This window comes from Rhinolophus ferrumequinum, chromosome 21 (assembly GCF_004115265.2).
Source record: "Rhinolophus ferrumequinum isolate MPI-CBG mRhiFer1 chromosome 21, mRhiFer1_v1.p, whole genome shotgun sequence".
In the NCBI taxonomy this organism is placed as follows: domain Eukaryota; kingdom Metazoa; phylum Chordata; class Mammalia; order Chiroptera; family Rhinolophidae; genus Rhinolophus; species Rhinolophus ferrumequinum.
The window spans coordinates 53,581,414-53,601,458 of NC_046304.1; the positions used below are offsets into that span (position 1 = coordinate 53,581,414).

The 20,045-nt window shown below is 55.7% G+C and overlaps 1 protein-coding gene across 1 annotated transcript in view; it reads left to right on the forward strand.

Annotated features, from left to right (window-relative positions):
• Positions 1-4,199: 4,199 nt before the first annotated feature.
• Positions 4,200-20,045, forward strand: part of RNF213 (ring finger protein 213) — a 95,521-nt gene continuing 79,675 nt past the window's right edge. The window contains exons 1-4 of the mRNA XM_033090172.1: positions 4,200-4,254; positions 6,455-6,592; positions 13,453-13,682; positions 17,942-18,085. Coding sequence (XP_032946063.1) covers positions 4,233-4,254; positions 6,455-6,592; positions 13,453-13,682; positions 17,942-18,085 — 534 coding nt within the window. The 5' untranslated portion in view covers positions 4,200-4,232. The remainder of the gene's footprint in view (positions 4,255-6,454; positions 6,593-13,452; positions 13,683-17,941; positions 18,086-20,045) is intronic.

The following is a 20,045-nucleotide window of genomic DNA, read 5'->3' on the forward strand; positions in this document are numbered from 1 at the left end:
CGGCACCGTCCACAACTAAGATTGAAAGGACAACAACTTGACTTGGAAAACAGACCTGGAAGTACACACTGTTCCCCAATAAAGTCCTGTTCCCCTTCCCCCCCAGAAAAAAAAAATTGCAAAAACCGCAATTCCTTTTGCACCAACTTAATGATTAAAGTTCAGATGAGGTCATTCGGGATCAGGGTGGGCCCCTCAATCCTACATGGTGTCCTTATAAGACGAGAGGATGGAGACACGGGCAGGGACACCGCGAGCCACAAGGTCACGCAGATGCTTCCTTCTCCACTCCGCCCATCCTCCCTGCCTAAATAAGAAGGGACCACGGTTCTTCTTTAAGAGCTGTTCTGTCTGCCGGCCAGCAGCCCCACGTGGGTGCCCCCACTCTGCATCCACACAGGACGTGTTAGGCTCCCATTGTTTTAATCTGGGAACATCTGACTCTGGGACAGTGTTTACTCCATGGAGTCAAGAGAGCAGGATCCGCAGTCAAGAATACCCAGGCCCAGGGGGCCAGCCCGGTGGCTCAGGCGGTTGGAGCTCCGTGCTCCTAACTCCGAAGGCTGCCGGTTCGATTCCCACATGGGCCAGAGGGCTCTCAACCACAAGGTTGCCAGTTCAACATCTTGAATCCTGCACGGGATGGTGGGCTCCGCCCCCTGCAACTAAGATTGAACACGGCACCTTGAGCTGAGCTGCCACTGAGCTCCCGGATGGCTCAGTAGGTTGGAGTGCGTCCTCTCAACCACAAGGTTGCCGGTTCGACTCCCGCAAGGAATGGTGGGCTGCGCCCCCTGCAACTAGCAACGGCAACTGGAGCTGAGCTGCGCCGGACACAACTAAGACTGAAAGGACAACAACTTGAAGTTGAACGGCACCCTCCACAACTAAGATTGAAAGGACAACAACTTGACTTTGAAAAAAAAAAGTCCTGGAAATACATACTGTTCCCCAATAAAATCTTAATAATAAAAAAAAAGTACCCGGGCCCAGAAATCCCACAGCCAAAACTAGTCCCCACGTGAGTGCGTGAACTGCCACGTCCCAGTAGACGCATCGCCCTTCTGTGGGGAAACTCGCCCTTCTGTGGGGAAACCTGCAGCCGAGATCAGCTCGGAAGGAGGCTGGCAAGTGGGTGCAGTTGTAGCTGGGGACTCCAGGCTCTGGGTGTTGACATGGCTCAGAATAAGTGGGAGCCTTTTGTGCCTCCTGCCTGGTCACACAGCCCTGCTCTGAGATGGCTGGGCACCCCGATCTGGCCCGGGCCATGGAACCGTGCCTCCTGGCAGTGGCCCTGTGCCTCCCTCACAGGGCCTCTTGTTCTCAGCCTCCCACTGCACTGACCTTCCCTGCTAAGTGGGCGTCCCTGCTGGCCCCTCGCTTTGTCCTGTGTCTGAGAGCATCCTTCTAGCAGGGACCGCAGGATTCTTCAGACATGTAGATGAGGACTCAGGCTGGACCATGAGCTGTGTTTGGGGCCCCACAGAGAATCCAGTTTACGAACACTGATGATTGCAACGACAAGATCAAGGGAATGTCAGATGATACAACATCCACAGGACCAGGAAGACATCCCATGCCAGATTTGGCAGGGTGGAAGGTGAGGGCTCCTTTGCTGATGTCACACAGCTGACCCGGGGAATAGGGACCAGGCAGGCTTGCCCCCGGCCGACCTTCCTCCGGAACCAGGTCCTTTAAGAACACTGGGCCAAGAGGAGCTGTCCAGACTCAAGCCTGCGACATCCACAGCACCATCTTCATAGGGACAGTTAGAGATGGCGTCAAGTCCTCTGGCGTCATTGTCCCCTCCTTCTGTCCTCCCATGATCCATCCTCCTTCTCCTCCAAGTCTGCTCGGCCTGCTCCTGGCTCAGCCCCACACCCTAAACCGCAGCTACCATTGTCCTTATATTTTGTTATTTTCAATGACATCCGACCATATGTTACATTTATATGTTACACTATTTTTTAATTATTTTAAAACACTATGTGCGTATTTTAATGTACACATTTATCACCAGGGGAGGAAGGTCTCCGTGACTATACAGGACATCTTTGTTTTGTCTTTATTTGGTGCGCCCATGAGTTTTGACTTGGTTCTCTGGGTTGCTGACCATCCTTATGGTTTAGCCGTCCTGTCAACGGGGCCACTTACCACCAGGTTCTTGGCACCCAGAGGTAGAGTGTCCACAACCTCTCCTTTCTTTGGAATACTTGGTGGTTCATATCTGCACCTGTCAAAACAGGATGTCCACGCTGACCACTCCACGTACCGGACTTAGGAAGTAGGACGTCACGGCCGCCTTCTCTGAATAGGCTTCCTCTCTGGTGTTTGTTTGAGTGTCCCTGGTGCCTCTCTAACGTCCACGCCTGGACACGCATCTTACAATCACAGGCCGGGTTAGCCTACCTACTCTGCTGGCCCCTCAATGACTCCCTGCTACTTTGGGAAAGGCCTAGAGTTCTGATGTGCACACGGGTGAGGGCTCCCTGCCGGACAGGCATAGGATCCAACACGATGACATCGGCGTTGGAGAGAAGAAAGCTTTTATTGTGAGGACGACCGGCAAGGAGATAGAAGCCAGGGCTTAAACCTGTCTCCCGGACCCAGGGTTTGATTTTAAGGGGTTTCAGCACCGGGTCTTCCTGGACAGCGGACCTTTCACGTCTGAAAGGGTCCCAGCACTCAGGTTCTCATGTTCTGGTCCTGTGGTTCCGTGGGGGGAAGAGTTAAGGGCTCATAAGTGCCCCTCATGAGTGGTGTTCACAAGTGTTACAAATGGTGTTTCCAAGTGTTCCTTGTAAGTGAGGTTAATGTTGGTTTCGGATCTTGTTAAAAACAGGATAGGACTGGTTTGAACTGGCTCTGCAGTTACACAGACAGGTTCCACAAGCTGCCACTGCCCCTCAGAGCACACACAGGAGGTGCCACTCAGCCTGGACAGGGTCTGGTTTTTGGCCTGTGCTACACTAGACACAGCTGAGCTCTGTGGGTGTCCCTCAAAAGCCACCAGGTGGCAGTGGCGGTTTGGGCTCTCCCTTCACTTGCTGTGCCCACAGAGGAATCCTATCGTGGAGTGTATTTGAGTGCTGGGTTCTAACAGGACAGTGGTGGATGTGGCCCGGGTCCCAGATGGACTAGGCAGTAGGGTGGCTGGGGGTGCATTGGGGTTCGTGCCTGTGCAGGCTGCCAGCGTACACCAGGTAATGTTCGGTGACCCGTGCTGAGTGCCCCCGAAGCACTTCCCGGGCTCAGACATTGATGCTAGGATGGAACAGCCAGAAGACATCCTGCAAGGGGTTGCCACATGGGAGGGGAACCCCAAGAAGGACGGAGCTTGCTGTTCACGTCCCGGTGGAAGGACAGTGTGACTGGACTGTGTGGGCAAAGAGAGGGTCGGAGAGGTGGGCGGGGCCGGTACCCCGCCGTTTTAAGCAATGGACTCGTCCTGTGGTTTGCAGCAGCACATGGGCCGGTGCCGGGCTTCCCTCCAGTGCCTTCAGGCTGTGCTGGCTGGGAGGGGACAGGGACAGTGAGGAGTAACTAAGACTAAACAGCAAGCACTTTGCTTGGGGCCTGGAACATCCGCATTTGCTGTATCATCATCATCATTATTATTGAATTCGCCAGCAGCCCGAGGACGCAGGACGACTACTTATGAACTCACAGATGAAGGAACTGAGGCCTGGGGCAGGGCAGGGTCATGCAGACCGAGACCTGGGTGGCCTCTTGGTTATCAGTGACCCAGGAGCCCTGAGTGTGGGCTGCAAGACTCCACTGCCATCGTCACTGTGGTCACTTAATCCGCACCAGGCCCTGATGCCATGGGGCTGCTGACCTCCACTTTGTACCCAAGTGCCCTGAAGCTCGGCTAAGTGACCTTTCTCGTCTTTTCAGAGCCACTTCCCGGCTGGCTGCTGGCTCAGCAAGGTCGTGGACGGCGTACAAGGCACTGGGCACTGGGTTGGGGGACCCGCGCCCATCACCACCCTGGCCACCAAGAGTACGCGCCTCGGCCCCGCGGTACGGGACGGCTCGAGGAGACCCAGTGCGGACACGGCCCGGCCCAGCGAACCGCCGCTGGACGCGCCGCCTCGGGCGCCGGTCCACTGGGGGGCGCCAACCCTCAGGGGAATTCCGGCCACGCCCGCGCGGATCCTGCTGCGCGGGGAGAGGCAAGAGGAGGGGCGGGGCCCGGACCCAAGAAACGAAACCGCGTGGGCCCGCGCAACATGGTCGTGGGGGTCACTGCAGGTGCGAGTCGGCTGGCTGGGCGCGGAATCCCACGGGGCGGGGCGCGGGGCCGGATGCGGAGTCTTGCGGGGTCTGGTCGCCGGGCCCATGAGTGCGGGTCACCTGGGTGCGAGAGTGGCCCACAGGTCGGGATCCCAGGGGTGCGGTGCCAGCGGCCCCCGCGGTGGGGTCCGGGTCGCGACGGTCCCCAGAATTGCGCCGGGGAGTGGCGCCTGCGTCGGGATGCTGCATCCGGCCGGCGTCCCCTCCGGGACGCCTTTTCCTGCGGCGCCAGGTTTCGATTTCGCCGCTTCCAGATCCAGCCCGCGAGCAGCGCTCATTCCGGGGGCCTCAGCGACACTTCAGGAGGTCCAGCCGCAGGCGCGGGGAACCCCCGGGCCGGGAAGCGTGGGGCGTGGGCTTAAACCCCGGGAAGGGTCTTCGGCACGGCTGATAGTAGATGGGACGGCCAGACCTGGGCTCCATCTCGGAATCCTTCGCTGTCACTAACTGCCACAACGGAAAAGTGTTGTTTGGAAAAGATGCCATGTCTTTATTTCACAGTAACTTTTTAGGAGAATGGCATCACTGTCCACAGCACCGCAAGCCCAGAGCGCAGGGTCCTTCCCTCTTTCCAGGGACTCATAGCCAGGTTGGCACCTGTCCAGGTGATGGCCTTGAGAGCCATGAAGGGGATGCAGAATGAGGGAGTGCAGAGACGGTGGGGGCCACCAGCCCCAGATCCACTCCAGCCCTGGACCTACTCCAGTGCCTGGTTTTCCTGGGTGGTGGTTGTGAGGATGGGCTTTGAGTTTTGGTGAGGTTCAGTGGTTGGGAAGAAAGGGAAGGGAAAAAGTCAGGAAGCTGATTAAATACAGAATTTCTGCCCTTAGGGCCCCTGTGCAGGTGAGACTTCAGTGAGGATTGCTGAGTCCTGCTGTGAGCTTCCTGGTCTGTGGGGAAGCTGAGCTTTGGAAAGAAGGAAGGTAACTTAGGGAAAAAGAGAGGCGTGGGCTGTGGGGAGTCATTCAAAGTCTTTGAGTGAGAGAGCGCCAGCCCAGGGGGCTGTGGTGGGAAGGACAGGTGAACGGCGCTGCCCTGCCCCCTGGAGCTCACCATCTGGTGGAGACTAAGCCATTTGTGGCAGAAGGGAAGCCATGTCACAGACGAGTGAGAGGGGTTGCCTGGGGCTGGCAGCAGGGTGGGAGCAGGCAGTGTGCAGCCTGAGGGCCCCCTGGGTGCCCTCCTAGCTGGCGCAGGAGCTGGCTTGGCCACTGCTGCGGCCGAGTTCTTGGGTCCCAAGCCAGCAGAAAGGGTGGCAGGTGGGCAGTGGATCTCTGTCCTCTTAGAGCAGGGGTACCGGTCTCCACTCTCACCCTGGATGCACTAAGGGGCCCCTGGAGGCAGGAGCTCCTTGGCTGAGTCTTGGCCTTGGCGCGGACAAGCACACCCTGACCTTGGTTTGATGCTACCCGCCCAGAGGGTGTTCTGTGGGCCAGATGGTCAAGGACAGGAGGGAGTGTGGGCCGGATTCAAAGCGACCCCTGGCCATTAGTGGGAATCTCGGCCTGGTGGCCCTGCTAGCCCAGTGCTGCCCTCTGCAGGCTGGTCCCTGCACTGGGCTCTGACTCAGCCACTGGCCACCGGCGTTTCGGCAGTGCTGTAAGAGCACCCCGTCCTGCATGCCTCACCTAATGTGTGTGTCACCTGTGAGCCCGGGGCTTTCGTCTCTGAGCTCCTTGAGCTCCTTGCCCGGGGCCTGCAGTGGGCAGGCACCTACATCCCAGGTCTGGTCTCGGGGTTTTGCCCATGCTGTCTCTGTCGGGACCACTCTCCCCACCCCACCCCAACCCCGCTCTAGTTCTCAGCCATCCCGGGCCCCCCAGTCTCAGCGGGTGGGGACATTTTTAGAGTCACTGTGAGATGGAGAGCTCAGGAGGCTGGGAGGGCCCATCGGTGTGTGGGGGATGCAGGGGGAGGGACAGCAGAAAGGGAAGTGGGTGCTGGAGCTTCGGGGCACAGGCCAAGAGAGGGTTGGAGGGGGATGAGGCAGAGTTTTAGCCCCAGGGGAGGGGCTCCGCTCAGTTTCGATTGAGCTGGGAGACCTGGGCCACTGTAATTTCACTTTCTCAGAAAATGAAACTGAAGCAGGGCTGTGGTCACATGACAGGTGGCTCAGGGTAGTATATAGTGGGCTGTTTCCTCCGGACTCTGCTTCCAGATCTGCAGGGGCACGCCAGCCTCCTCCCACTCCCTGGAGCCATGGAGTGTCCGTCATGCCGGCATGTCTCCAGAGAGGAAGCCCCCAAGTTCTGCAGCGAGTGTGGACAGAAGATACCCCCTGGGGCACGCACACCAGGTAAGGCCTGAGGGGGCGCCGGGGGCACCGATGGGGCTGGGAGGCTGAATCGGGGTGGTGGGAGCCCAGTCAGTCCAGTCCTACCTTCTTTCCCGGAAACGGAAACCACTGCAGCAGACAGCCCAGGCCGGCAGAGTGAGGTCTCCTATGGCTAAGGAACTCTTTCTAGAAGAAGCACCTTCCTTAGAACAGTTTTGTTGGGTCTTTTGCTGGAGGTACCTGTCACTTATTAAAAAGTTTCAATTTCATTTCTTGGAGAGAATTCGAGGTTCCCCTTTCCCCTTGGGGACAGGAAGTGTGGGCTAAGCTCAGATTTGCTGGAGGGTTTCAGAGGGTGCTGCATGGAAGTGGCACCCCAGGCACAGTGGTGGGCGAGGGGTCCCCACTATTTGCACAGGTCCCCTCCTGGCGAAGGGTGGCCGGTCAGTGTCTGAGCTTGTGGTGAAGTCAGGCAGGCCTCACCTGCCGACTCAGTGGGTCCTTGATTCTCTTGGCATTGGACCTCAGACCTCAGACCTCCTCCCTCAGGCTGCATTTCTCTAGCTCTCTCGTGACCTCACCTGGTTCTGTGGTTTTAAATACCGCCCATACACTAGCAGCACCAGGTTAATCCTTTTGCCCGTGGGCCTGTCATCTAAACCCCCCTCACCTGTGGCCTCCTTACCTGGGTGTCTGGCAGCCCGCTCAGTTTCCCATTTCTGAAGCCCACCTCCTATCTCCCCCCCAAACCTGTACCCCTTCCCCGCCAGGCTCCTCACCTCCCCGACCAGGGCAACTAACTCATCCTTCCAGTGCCCCGGCACCTGTTGTGGCTGCTCGCTCCTGTGCCGTGAGCCGTGAAGGAATGCACGAGTCAGGTAGTAATATAGAAGGAAGATTTATCAAAGTAAGAGGAGCGTTGGCTGGGCAGAGTCTGCTGGAAACTACTACAAACTACTGCGTCAAGTCTGTGTTTGGTCTCAAGTTTTATATTTTTTAACCAGGATGTAAATCACTTCTGCTGGTAGTTGGGGTGGGGAAGGTGTGGGTAAGCTGGTTACCACACCTTTGTATATGTTATGTAGATTTAAGGGGGAGCCAGGAGAGTGGATCCCATACAGATGCAAAACATGTCGTCACAGGGCTGAAGTAAACAGAGACATTGAAACTGGTTTGCATAGTACACGTGCAGCAGGCACAGCCCGAGAAAGCTTTCAAAAAGCCCCGAGCTAAATTACACTTATTCATTTGAATTACACCGGAGATCCAAATCTCACAAATAGAAGATTTAGTGCCACCATTACAATCCCTGTTTTAACAGCACTGACCTCCGCTCTCTCCCTTCCTTCACGCCCCGCATCCAGTCCCCAGAAGACCCTGCTGGCTGCTCGGTGAGAGCCTAGCCAGGGAGTTGCTTCCCTCCCCCACCACTTCACTCAGAGTAAAAGCTGCAAGATCCTACTACACGAGTGCTCCCTCCAGTGCCCGCTGACCGACCTCCTCTCCCGCAGCCCCTCCCCCCAGCCCACAGGACTTTCTGTGTTTCCCTGACCACACTGAGCCTGCTCTGACCCCAGGACCTTTGCACTCCCTGTTCCCTCTGCCTAGAACACACCTGTCCTCCGAGGGGTCGGCATGAGCCGCTCCTCTACGCCTCACAGCCCTGCCTCATCACAAGTCCTGCCCTCCAACTCTCTCCCAACCCCCCTCCCCTCCTTCCATCTTCACTCAGCTGTTTCTAACCCCCTCAAGGCCTACCCTGACCACTCCACTGAAAACTGCGACCTGTCCCTCCTCCCCCACCTGTTTGTTTGTCTTGTGGCTTCAGGAGAGACCTATGCTCTCTTGGTCACTGCTTTATCCCAGGCCCCTTGCACGGTGCCCGGCACACAGTAGGTGCTCGGTAAATAATTGCAGAATGAAGCAGAGAAGGTCTGTGAGACCCCATGTGTGTTTTCTAAATGTGTGCGTGCATGTGTGCCGTCAGAAAATGCCGTCAGTAGCAGACCTCGCTCAGGGCTGTGGCTAAACTCGGAGGATGCACCTTGTGCTGGGGTGGAAGTGCCGGTCCTTCGATCGATCGGCCCATTTCTGCTGTGTTTATGCAAAGTGCTCACAGATGCTGTGTTGGTCTCCATGGCAGCTGCTTTGTGTTGTTGATTTCTGTTTCATTGATTTTCTTTTGCGGCTCACCCTTCAGGGAGGAGCTCTGGCTGAGTCAGACCTGAGGGTTCCATCTTTTCTTTTGGAACACCTGGGACCTGAGAGCCATAGAGCCACGTGCTCAGTGGGTGGTCAGCTGAGTCCACGCCCATCGTTGATTCCGTGCTGTTCGGATACTAGATCATGGCGTGGCTGAGCCCCAGGTGTCCAGGTGGAACTTCCCACCAGTCAGGTGTAGGGACAGAGTCCCAGAGAGCAGTTTCCAGGCTCTCGGCCTCACGTGGAAAGGTGCTGGCTCAGTTATTAGATGGTCATCAGCTGTGGCTGGTGGCCATCAGCTGTTGTCAGTGAGCCATTAGCCACTGATATAATTGCCGTGGCTACACTGTTAAGTGGGTTGGTTGGGAGAGAAGCAGACGGTGGATTGCGGATCCTGTGGCTCCTGCTTCCTGTGTCTCCAACCCAGCCGTCAGCGAGAATGTAGTGGTATGAACCCCCTATCCATGGCTCCGTGGGTGTTCCTTTTTGGCCTCACCATGTTCTGTGTCCACCCACCGAGAGCGAGAGTGGGAGCGGGACCAGAGACCCTGCGTGACACCAGGGCTCTCCGCCCTGAATCACTAGGACATTGTCATGCAGGGTGTCAGGCTGGGTCTCTGGTCCCGCCCCCCACATAAGAACGCAGGACATGGTGAGGCCAAAAAGGAACACCCACAGAGCCATAGGTAGGGGAGTCATACCACTGTAGTCTCGCTGGCAGCTGGGGTGGAGACACAGGAAGCAGGAGCCACACTGTCCGCAACCCGCCATCCTAACTGCAATCCGCGCTTGCCAGCCACCATCTTCTTGCTAGCCCCCCATTTTTCTGCTACTGTAGCCACAGCAGTTATGTTAGTGGCCAGTGGCTCACTGGTTACAGCTGATGGCCATCCAGTCACAGTTGATGGCCATTTACTACCTGAGCCAGCACCTTTCCATGTGAGGCCAAGAGCCTGGAAACTACACCCCTGGCGCTGTCCCCACAGACATCTCCCTGGATGGGGGGCATTGGAGGGAAGCAGTCTTTGGGGCCCCCGGAAATAAAATGAAACCAAATCTGCGATGTGCCCTGTGCTGTGCTAAGTATTGAGGGAGGAGCTATTGTGAACCCACAGTTTACAGATGCCAAGAGCGAAGCACAGAGAGGGGAAGGAACTTGCCCACAGTCACACAGCTGGAATCCAGGCCGCTGGGTGCAGAGCCCATGTTCTGGGAGAAAGGCGTGGTTGAAGTCTTGCTGACCTCACCATGGAGGGAGGAAAAGTGGGGTGCTGGTGGCACCCTACACCTGCTCAGGAGAGCTGCTCACCTGACCTGGGTGGACGAACAGCTCCAGCTTCTGCCGCTACTGGCCTGTAGTTGGGGGGTGGGGGTCAGGAAGGTTTTAAGGGTGGACATTAAGAGTTAAAATGAATTATTGTAACCAGGTAAACCAGGGTGGTCCGTGTCTGGCAGCTGAGAGGAGATTTGGAGGGGCAAACAGGAACCCCAGGTGCTTCGTCTGAGTCTGGGCTTCCGGAGAGTGGCCCCTTTGGGAAACACCTCTCTTAGAGGGTCTCCAGGAAAGCTCTTTTCCTCTTCCCCTCTTTTTGGGTTGTGCCAGGGGCTGCCAAGGCCACCAGAACGGGGACGAAGGAAGCTCTGTCTGAGAACATGGATGTGTGGCATTCTTACGAAATGCCGTTGAGGCTCGGTGCACTTGCAGCATACCTTCCAGGGCTGCCTGTCCTGGCAGGTAGGGAGCGAGGCCACGGGGAGTGGGGGGAGGAGAGCTGTTTTCCTCCATGGCAGGGTGGGGGAGGGGAGCCTTTCTCCTCCTACCCTTCTACGTTCTTCAGCTGGTCTAATAATCAAATTGACACAGAACAGATTAACAGGAGACAAAACCAAATTTAATTTCATGCATACGGGGGCTCTGTAAGAACAGGGGGCCCCAGAGAGGATCAGGCAGTTTGAGGTCTTTGCACCCCCCTGAGCTAAGGAGAAGGGGGTGGGGTCTGGGGCTTCAAAGGGAGGATGACAATTTGTAGGAAGATGGAAAGCACATGTTGGTAAACAGATGTTTGCTGAGCCATGCAGAGACAGTGGGACCCAGACAGGACTTTGGTCTCCAGGCCCCACCGGCTCCCCCAGTTTCCCAAACCGGCCCCATCTCTGTAAATGTGTCTGGTGACGCTATTCAGCCTGGACCAGGCCCTCCGTCTGAAAATTCTCATAGGCAGTGAAGGGGCAGGTCAAAGCCCTTCCGGAGTCTTTTGTTTCTTAAAAGTAATGGACTAAAATAACCCTCATGGCAAAAAGACATGGTTCGGGGGGGCAAGATCCTGCTCTCCTCCAGCAGCTGTCCTCCTCTGCCAGCTCAGAGGCCACTCCAGGGCCACCAGGCCTTAGCAGGGCACGGTCACTCCCCGGCACACAATCCCGGCAGACCACTGTCACCTGGCAGCAGGGCCGAAGGCTTGGAGAGCTGCTGGGGCCTGCTGGCTTCTGGGCTGCCCTTGAGCACAGTGAGAGATGGGCAGGGACATTGTCCTTGGGGCTGGGTCACTGTGGTGATCACTGCTCTGGGTGGGGCAGGCGCTGGGTCCTGGTCAGTCCGTGCAGGGCGCACAGTCGGGCTGAACACCTGTGTGTTGAAAGGTGAGCCTGTCTGGTTTGGCCGGCCCCTGGCCACCACATGCTCCACCCCTAGGGGCCAGGGGTTTAGTGTGTGACCTCAGGAACACATCACTTCCCGCCTCCAGGCTTCTCTGCTTCCTCACACTGGGCTGTGCCTGTTTACAGGAATAGAAAGTGAAACCAAGATACTACTGGGGACTTGACTGGAGCTGTGGCTGGCCGTCTCCTTTCACCCTGGAGGTCTGGGGTGTCCCACTTACTGCAGGCTGCGCCAGGCGGGGCCGAGATCTGTGGGGCCTGGATAGGCCGCAGTGTAGCTGCCCAGATGTGCCAGGACGCCGGGGTCTGGGGGCGCAGTAGGAGGCCCCTGGATAAAGGCGTGCAAGGAGAATGTGTGGAGAGTTCCAGGCCAGCCTGGCCTAGGTGGAGGGTGGCCGGCTTTGCCCGGGATGATGTTGAGCTGGTTCTGAAGGTGGGGATGGAAAAGGGGCTCAGGTTAAACCTGACAAGCTCAGGAGACTGAAAATAGCCACACAGGATGGCGGAAACATAAAAAAATTGATAACTCAGGTGGACCATGGCGGGAAGTCACGTCTTCAGCCTGAAGCTCCCTACGTAGTCAGTCTTCACCTTACGTGAGCCTGTCTATTGTTTCTTTGCACCTAAGATGACATCCTTGGAATGTCAGTAATCCCTTTTTCTGGACCAGAGCAGGAAACTACAGAATCCCTCGGTATTACTCTTGTCCCTTGATGACCATCTCCATGTCAACCGTTAACTGTCCTGCACCCACCTATGTGAAAGAAGTACGTGTCTCTCCAATTTATTCTATGCAATCCCAGAGATTTCCCTGCTTTGCTTTCTCCCACCCCCTTAATCTATCACCAATGGATTTCATGTAACCCTCCTCCTTTGAGTCTATGTATAAAATAACCTGCAAACTACCATTTTGCAGAGCATTTTCTCATTCCATAGAGATTTTGTTTCCTGGCAATTGTCGTCAGTTTGGCTCAAATAAACTCCTACAAGCTTTCTCTTAGGCAGGATGTATTTTCATCGACAGTGTCAAATGCGGTGGGGGCAGCAGAGGCCAGGGTTCGGGAGCCCCTCCCTACCCCAAGTCCCCACCGCTCTGGCCGGTGCACCATGGGATCCAGGGATCCAGGTGGGACTTTTAGGTGGGACCTTGAGTGCTGGCAGTTTATTTGGTGGGGAGGGTGAAGTTCTGGGCAACGTATTCTTTCGTTTACTGCATTTTTTATTAGGTTGGTGCAAAAGTAATTGTGGTTTAAAAGGTTAAAAATGATTGCAAAAACCACAATTACTTTTGCACCAATAAGTTTTCTTGAAGATGTTTTTATAATGGAAAAAAATGAGGAGCCCGAGACCCTGCTGGAGTCCGGGGAGGGGCTGGGGGCTGCTGTGTGAGGAGAAGGTCAATCCGCGGAGCTGAGAAGCTGCGAGGGCTCCAAGGTTTCCTCCAGACGTTCACTTGCTTTTCCCTGAGGCTTGATGCACGTGCATCTGTTGTGGGGGCAGAAAACGTTTCCTTCTGCTCTTTTAGGTTCTTCGGCTGGTCTAATATGTAAATCGCCATAAAACAGATTAACAACAAAAACCAAAGTGTAGTCACGCCTGCCTGCTGTACACCTGGGGAGACCCAGGAACACTGACTCACTCTGAAACCACCACCCTAAGTACTGTCTTCAGCTGAAGACAACATGTTAGGGGTGGGGAGTCAGTCACAGGGTAACCTGGAAAAGCACCGTCCACAAGGGCAAGGTCATTATGCAGATTTCAATCTTTGCCTTCTGCATGGATCAGAGTTTCTAGAGATGAGGTCACCTTCCTCGGCCTGGTGCAGTGAGGGAGACCCCTTCCCTTACACATGGAGATTCCCTCACAAATGTAGTGTCTTTTACAAGAGGGTAACTTCTACTCAGTTTTCAGAGCCTCCCTGTGTCTGCTCTTTCTTAAAAATAACCAGACTAAAATAATCCTTATGCCAAAGAGACATATTTTGGGCTGACAAATTCTACTTTCCTTCACTGCCTTTGTAGATTCTGGGAGCAATTCCCGGGTGACATCGGTCCCCGAGGGAGAAATGGAGTGTGGACTGGAGCTGAAGGAGGAAGGCGGCCCCCAGGTGACATCGGTCCCCGAGGGAGAAATGGAGTGTGGACTGGAGCTGAAGGAGGAAGGCGGCTCCATCTTGCCCCCAGGCTCACGTGATGGGCAGGACGACCCTGCTGAGCTCTGTTCAGACAATGCCTCCTGGTCCACCTACAAGGTGAGTGAGGGTCCCTGGTAGGGTGGGCTCTGCTCACTGTACCACTGCTGTCACTCTGCTGAGACGCTGTTTCCCGCTGTGGTTTCCGCAGCAGCAGAACGAGGTCCCTCATGTCCCCACGGCATCCTCTCCGGGACATTGTCACAGCAGTGCTGCCCGGGCCCATTGATCCCTGACTGATCCCTGACGCTGGACGGGGCAGAGCTGCCCCTTCTTTTGCTGTGCCTGCTTTGTGACATGGTCTCTGGGTTCCCGTCCTTCTGGGGCCTTCACCTGCCCTTCCCTCCCAGCACACCTAGCATGCTGTGTCCTAGCAGCTGGGGCTGGGCTGGGGCTGGGTGCCTGTGCTTCTGCCCCGTGGATGTCTGCCACCTCCGATGGTGACGCTGCCAGCTCCGAGACGCCTCTAGGCTCTGGGGACAGGGCGTCATGGCTCCCCACAAGTGGCAGAACCCGAGTCTCCTGGGTGAGGGACCAGTGGAGCCCCAGGCCAAGCTTGGCGGGGAGGTCTCTGGACAGGTTCAGGGGGAAGGATGCGAGAGGAGTGCCCTGTGCTGAAGTCCAGCCTGTCCCGACCCCAGTGGCAGGTCAGCTCGGGTGTCCTCCCTGACGCTGATCAGGGCCGCTGTCTCTGTGTCTGTGCTGGGGCTGGTTTCCTGTCTGGTCCTCAGCTCTTCCTAGTAGTGGCTGGGCCCCGGTGGGAAGTGCCACAGTTGTGATCCACTGTGTGTATGTGTGAGAATGTGTGTGGGGTGTGTATATGTGTGTGGTTGAGTATGTGTATGGTGTGTGTGGGGTGTGTGTGAATATGTTGGGTGCATGTGTGAGTGTAGAGGGTGTGTATTGGATATGTGTGTATGTGAGTATGGGTGTGGGGTGTGTGTGTGTGATGGGGATGTGTGTTTGAGAGTGCATGTGTGTGTGTGACTGTAGGGGATGTGTGTGTGTGAGAGTGTGTATGTGTGTGTGGCGGGTGTGTATGTGTGTCCTTCCCCTTGGAGAATAACACGTCCAGAGGCGATGGCCATCTCTGAGCCTGGGCCTTGTGGACACAGGAAATTTCTGTACACTTGAGATGAGTGTCAGGAAACACACCATGAAGAAGTGTACGTGACAGTGTGACTGCAAATGACATTGAGCCCAGCAGGACTAGGTTTGTTTGTTTGTTTACGTTGACAAATTTAGGCGCTTTTGGGAGAAGAGCTAGGCAAGAATAAGCAAGAAAATTGTGAAAAAGAAAAGTCTTGAGTGGGACTTGTTTGTATGAGGTGAAACAAAACTGTTCCACAGCCTCAGTCATTACCAGTGAATCCCGGGGATGCTCAATGTACCAGAACAATCGGGAATGGAATCTGATGCGTGTAAGGACAGTCAGGAGAAATTATACGTAAATATTCACCTGATCTTTGGATGGGGAAAGATTTTCTGGTAATTAAAGCAAAGGAAACAAAAATACAAAAGATTAGTATATTTGACTCCTGAAAAAGCCTTAAAAGAACTGAAAACCTCATGGAATATGGTAAGCACAAATGAAGGGCAGACAGTTTAGGAAAACTATATAGAGAATAGTTGGCTTTGCATATAGATATTTTTGCAAAGAGTGAGTTGCCTCAAAAGCTCTTCGAAATCAAGTAGAAAATGGTAACAACCCAATAGAAAAACGGGCCAACGATAGATTGTAATCTACGATAGAGAAGATGTAAAGTGGCCAGTGACCATATAAATTCCACCTCTGAAATCAAACACTAAGAAAGTAAAAGAGCTGCACGATGTTATATTAAACCCTCAAATTAAAGCATTGACTTACAGTCAGTGTTTGCAGAGATGGGGCAAGGTTCTCCGTCAGGTGAGGGTGAGGCTATGGGACCACCCAGCTAGCAGGTGCCTTTCCATCTCTTCAGCTTCTCTGAAGATGTTTTTATAAGAAAACAAGTGCCAAAGGCACCTGGAGGTTTGGTGAAGAGGCTCATCCCGGCCTGACTTCTGTGTCCAAATGCTGGCATCCCCCTGAATGTCCCTCCCGGGCGGTGCCATTCGCATCATTGTTATGGCAGAATGAGATAGATACATGAATAAAAAGGCTTAAAAAAATGTGCAGTAGAGTGAGAGCAGTACAAATTGCAGAGAAGGCCATTCCGAGGGCTCGTACCTCTATAGAATCACTGCAGAGCATGAGCAAAAGGAACATACGCTTGCCTGGAATTCTGGAAAATTCAAGGGAACCGAGTGAGTGCAGAGTCAGTCAGAGGTGCCTGTGCTGTTTTAGCCTAGCACCCTGCCCCCTCCTGCATGGCCTCATCTAAAGGCTCCACCTGGGGGCCCGGTGTGCTTCCTGATATCTTGTTCCCCAGGAATTGTGTTTGTCTGTTTCCACCTGCCTGGGGTCTCCTGAGGAGTGACCCAGGCACCTGCCTTTTTGCATTTTCCTTGGAACCCACTAAGAGTGGAAAGCAGCCACCCAGGGTGTTCCTGGAAAACGCGGAAGGCCTTTGAAACCTCCGCTGCCACCTGGGGTGGAAGGTCACAGGTGGGGCTAACAATACACGGGCCTGTGGGAAGCCTGGGGTGAGAGGCTGGGAGGGAGGGGGTTCCTGTGGGAACAAGATTGTGGAAAAACTCCCAAGATAAGTGGGAGTCCAAAGAAAGATGGGAGTGCACAGAGCTCCCCCAGGGGCGTAGGAGGGGTGGAGAGTCTGTTCAGTGGGCCTGGCCGTGACAGTGTTGGGAACCACAGCACTGTGAGTGCACTGAGCGTCACTGAGGTGAGCACTCGCAGGGGTTAGTTTTATGTCGTGTGATTTCCCACCTCAGTCTAAGAAAGCTATAATGTCAGAGAAGGGAATTTAAAAAATGCCTAAAGGGGCACATACCCACACGGGAAAGGGGGCCGGAGTGGGGCGCACCAGTGAACGCAGTGTTGTTGTCCAGGGTGGTTAGCTCACACGGGCTTTGGTGATTGTCCCCAGTCCCTAGCGTGACCCTACAGTGACCCTATGCCACCTCATGGTCAGGAAGTGGTGTGGCCACGGTGTTCTAATGATGGTGAGATGACATACCAGGGGCCCAGGGGAAAAGGATCCAGAACCGGGCACAGGCCACGAGGCCAGCCTCTCCCCAGCTCCTGAGGGAGGGGTCCTGCGTCCAGTGGTCGTGTGCCAGGAGCTCTTGTCCTGCCTGTTGCCTGGGCTGACCATCTCCTTCTGGCCTTGCCTTTGGTGCCCCTTTGATGCTGCTGAGCTGGGTGCCTTTGCTGGTTCTTGCTCTTTTCCCAGCGGCTAATGGATTTCTTCTCCCCTGCAGTAGCTCCCTGCAGCCCAGCGGGCGAGTTGGGCTGAAGGTGCAGACTGACCTGTGGTCCCTTCCTTTCTCAGCTTCCTGCCACCAGGTGACAGGAGCCAGCTGGACTGGATTCCTAGCCCTAAGTGGGGCGGGTTCCGGGCAGGGCACCATTCCAAGTGCCCAGTGCAGAAATACTGATTGTCTCCCTCCCAGCACTTGGTGCACAGGCTCACGGCCTTTCCTGTTCCGCCTCAAAGGCAGTGCCCAGGAGGCCCAGCTGTCCCCGTGGCCTGGGCCTGTCCACATGAGGTGGAGGCTGGCCCCGCGCCCAGGGCCTCACAGACCTCGCTCCTTGTGTCCATGGCAGCTACAGCACAGGAGCTGGGTCTCAGTTCCGCTCCCGACTGCTGCTGGCCGGGTGTCTCCCTGCTTAGGCGCGCTTGTTTGGTGGCTCATTAGCAAGTCCCTCGGGGACTGCTGTCTTCCTCAGAAAAAGGCGGGGACTGATGGGAGGAGGAGATGGGTGCCCCCTGGCCAGTGCGAGCTCTGGGGCACCTAGATGCATCATCCCTAGGGGGTGGGCGCTGCCCCGTCCCCAAGAGACCCCAGAGCCTGGCCTGGCTTGCTTTAGGTGCCGGGCTGCCCGGCCTCCTGGAGATGTCACCACAGCTGCATCTGTTTGGGAGCAGTGGCCCAGGTGTTGGGGTGGAGGCCCGAGAGAGCCAAGACCTGGGCTTCTGCACGGGGTCAGTGTGCCACCTCCTACGAGGCACCAGTTCTGCTGTGGGGCGCTTACCCGGCTTTGCTCTGCTATCTTCCCGCCTGCAGGAGCCCTTTCTTGGGTTCCCTGCATCCGGGACCCTCTGCCTGCTGGTCTGGGGAGCTGGCTGGGCCTGAGCTAGGGCTCCGTGAGGGCTCTGCAGGAGGGGTGCCGCTGGTCCCCTTGCCTTGTCTGAATGAAGGGGGTCATGTTTCAACAGGGAGTTGCTTCAGAGGTTTTTGTAGACGCGGTCGCCGGCACATCTGCTGAGCTGGAGGCTGCTAATCACCCTCCCAGCAAAAGAAGAAAAGAGGACGCAAGCACGGTTGAGGTGGCTGAATTGCCCTCTGCAGACCCCGAGCAGGTAGTTTGTGTAAATGTGGGAGGAGAGGCCTCCCACCGTGCTCTGCTCTGTACCTGGGGGCGTCCAGCGCCCCCACAGGCAGGCTGGGCTCTCCTCCCTTCCGTCGCCCCCCTCCCTCCTGGGCTGGTCTGTGTCAGAGCCAGGCCTGGGGGTTCCAGCTCTTGGGACTGAGGAGTTCATGCTAGCATTAACTTGCAGCTTTTATTGTACGTTATGCGGCTTCTTTATTGCCCCCACCCTGCGCCCACAATCTTGTGTCCATCATTTCATTCCTTGTGAAACTGTCTCCTTTGAGATGTGGCGTAACGTGCCTGCCGAAAGCTGCCCAGGCCACAGGCCAGTCCCCCATGAGGGCCAGAGCCCTTGAGACACGGGTCCCCAGCGCCGCCTGAGGTGATGGGCCCGGGTCCAAACACCAGCGGTGTGGCTGGATGCCGCTGAACTTAGTCTCTGGTTTCTGGAAGTTCACGCCCTGACTTGGTCCGTTTTCTATACGAACCAGGAGTATTGCAGCGCTCACTAATGATATCAAGAATGAAACTAGCTCCTACGTGTAATGAAAGTACTTTTGCTTCTGAGGAAAAGCCTGTCAGATGGGTGGAGTTTTGTTTTTATTAAAAAAGAGGGTTTGGGCTGGTGACTGCTGCCCAAGGTGTGCTGAAATCCACCAGTCGGCTCTTGGCGGGATGGTGGGGGGTGGTTTGTGGTCTGGGGTCCCCGTGGTAGCTGTTATCCTGGCCGTCACCCTTTCCCCTGACAGTTGTCTTCTGGGAACTGGCTCACTGTCCCTCTAAGGGTCCCTCCTGTATTTATGGTGGTCTTTACACAGCCGCCCCTCCCAGGCCCGCCCATGTCCTCAGGGCCCGCTGCTCTCGCTGTGGTGTGTGCTGCCTTGTTTCTTTCCCACTGACCACTCCCCTCCTTCTGGAGGGCAGACTGACCCCAGTTTCCTGGGGAGGGCAGCTGGCACGTGTTCACGAGGTCAGATGTCCCCTGCTGCTGTCAGAGGTGCCGGGAGGGCTGGGTACCTGCCACTGGGGGGGTCCTCCCGTACCAGCCCTGATTCAGTGGTCTCGAGCCCTGAGGATAAGTGGCCGGACTTAATCGATCAGAGCTATAAGCGTATTGATTATCTTGACTCATTTTGGGCTTCTGTAAGTTGGAAACAACCTAATTTGAGGTTTGACTATTTTAACCACCAGAAATCTTTTGGTTGCAAATAACTGAAAACTCAGCCCAGGTTTATTAATATGATAAAGGGAGTTTGTCACTCATTTAACAGAACTCCTCATGAAGTTGGCCGCAGGCAAGGCTTGATCCAGGCACTGGGTGATACTCGCCAAGCCCAGGTCTCTCTGTGTCTTTGCCCTGCCTTCCTGATGTCGGTTTCCTCCTTGGCCTCTCAACAGCTGACTACAACACTCTGCACCCTTCCACCATGTGTCACATCAGGGCTTCTAGTTATCTACTTTCCGCTACTTTTCAGGGGACAAGAGAACACTTCCCTTGGTGGCTCTTACAGAAGACAGAGGAAGCATCTCTTTCTTAGGGGAAGCATTCCTCAAATCTCATTGGCTCTGCTTGGGTCATGTGACCATCCCTGAACCAATCGCTGCGTCCAGGGTGATTGGGTGATTCTGGAGCTGTGGTTGATGTAACCCTACTTGACCCGCATGGCTGAGAACAGGGACAGTCGGGACCGTTTCCCAGAGTGGGGGGAGTGGGAGTGCAGCAGCTCCCTGCACAGCCGCCGAGGTGGCCCCTGCTGTGTGTGGGAAGGCACTGCGGCACTGCGGGCACCGTGTGTATGCCAGACATCTTTCTAAGGTGCTTGGCGTGCTCTGTGTGTACATTCCTCACGGTGACCATGTGACGCTGTCATTTTATAGGTGGGAAAACTGAGGTACGCTGTGCCGCAGCAACCCATGTGTGGTCACCAGGCTAGCGTGGTGTGTGTTGT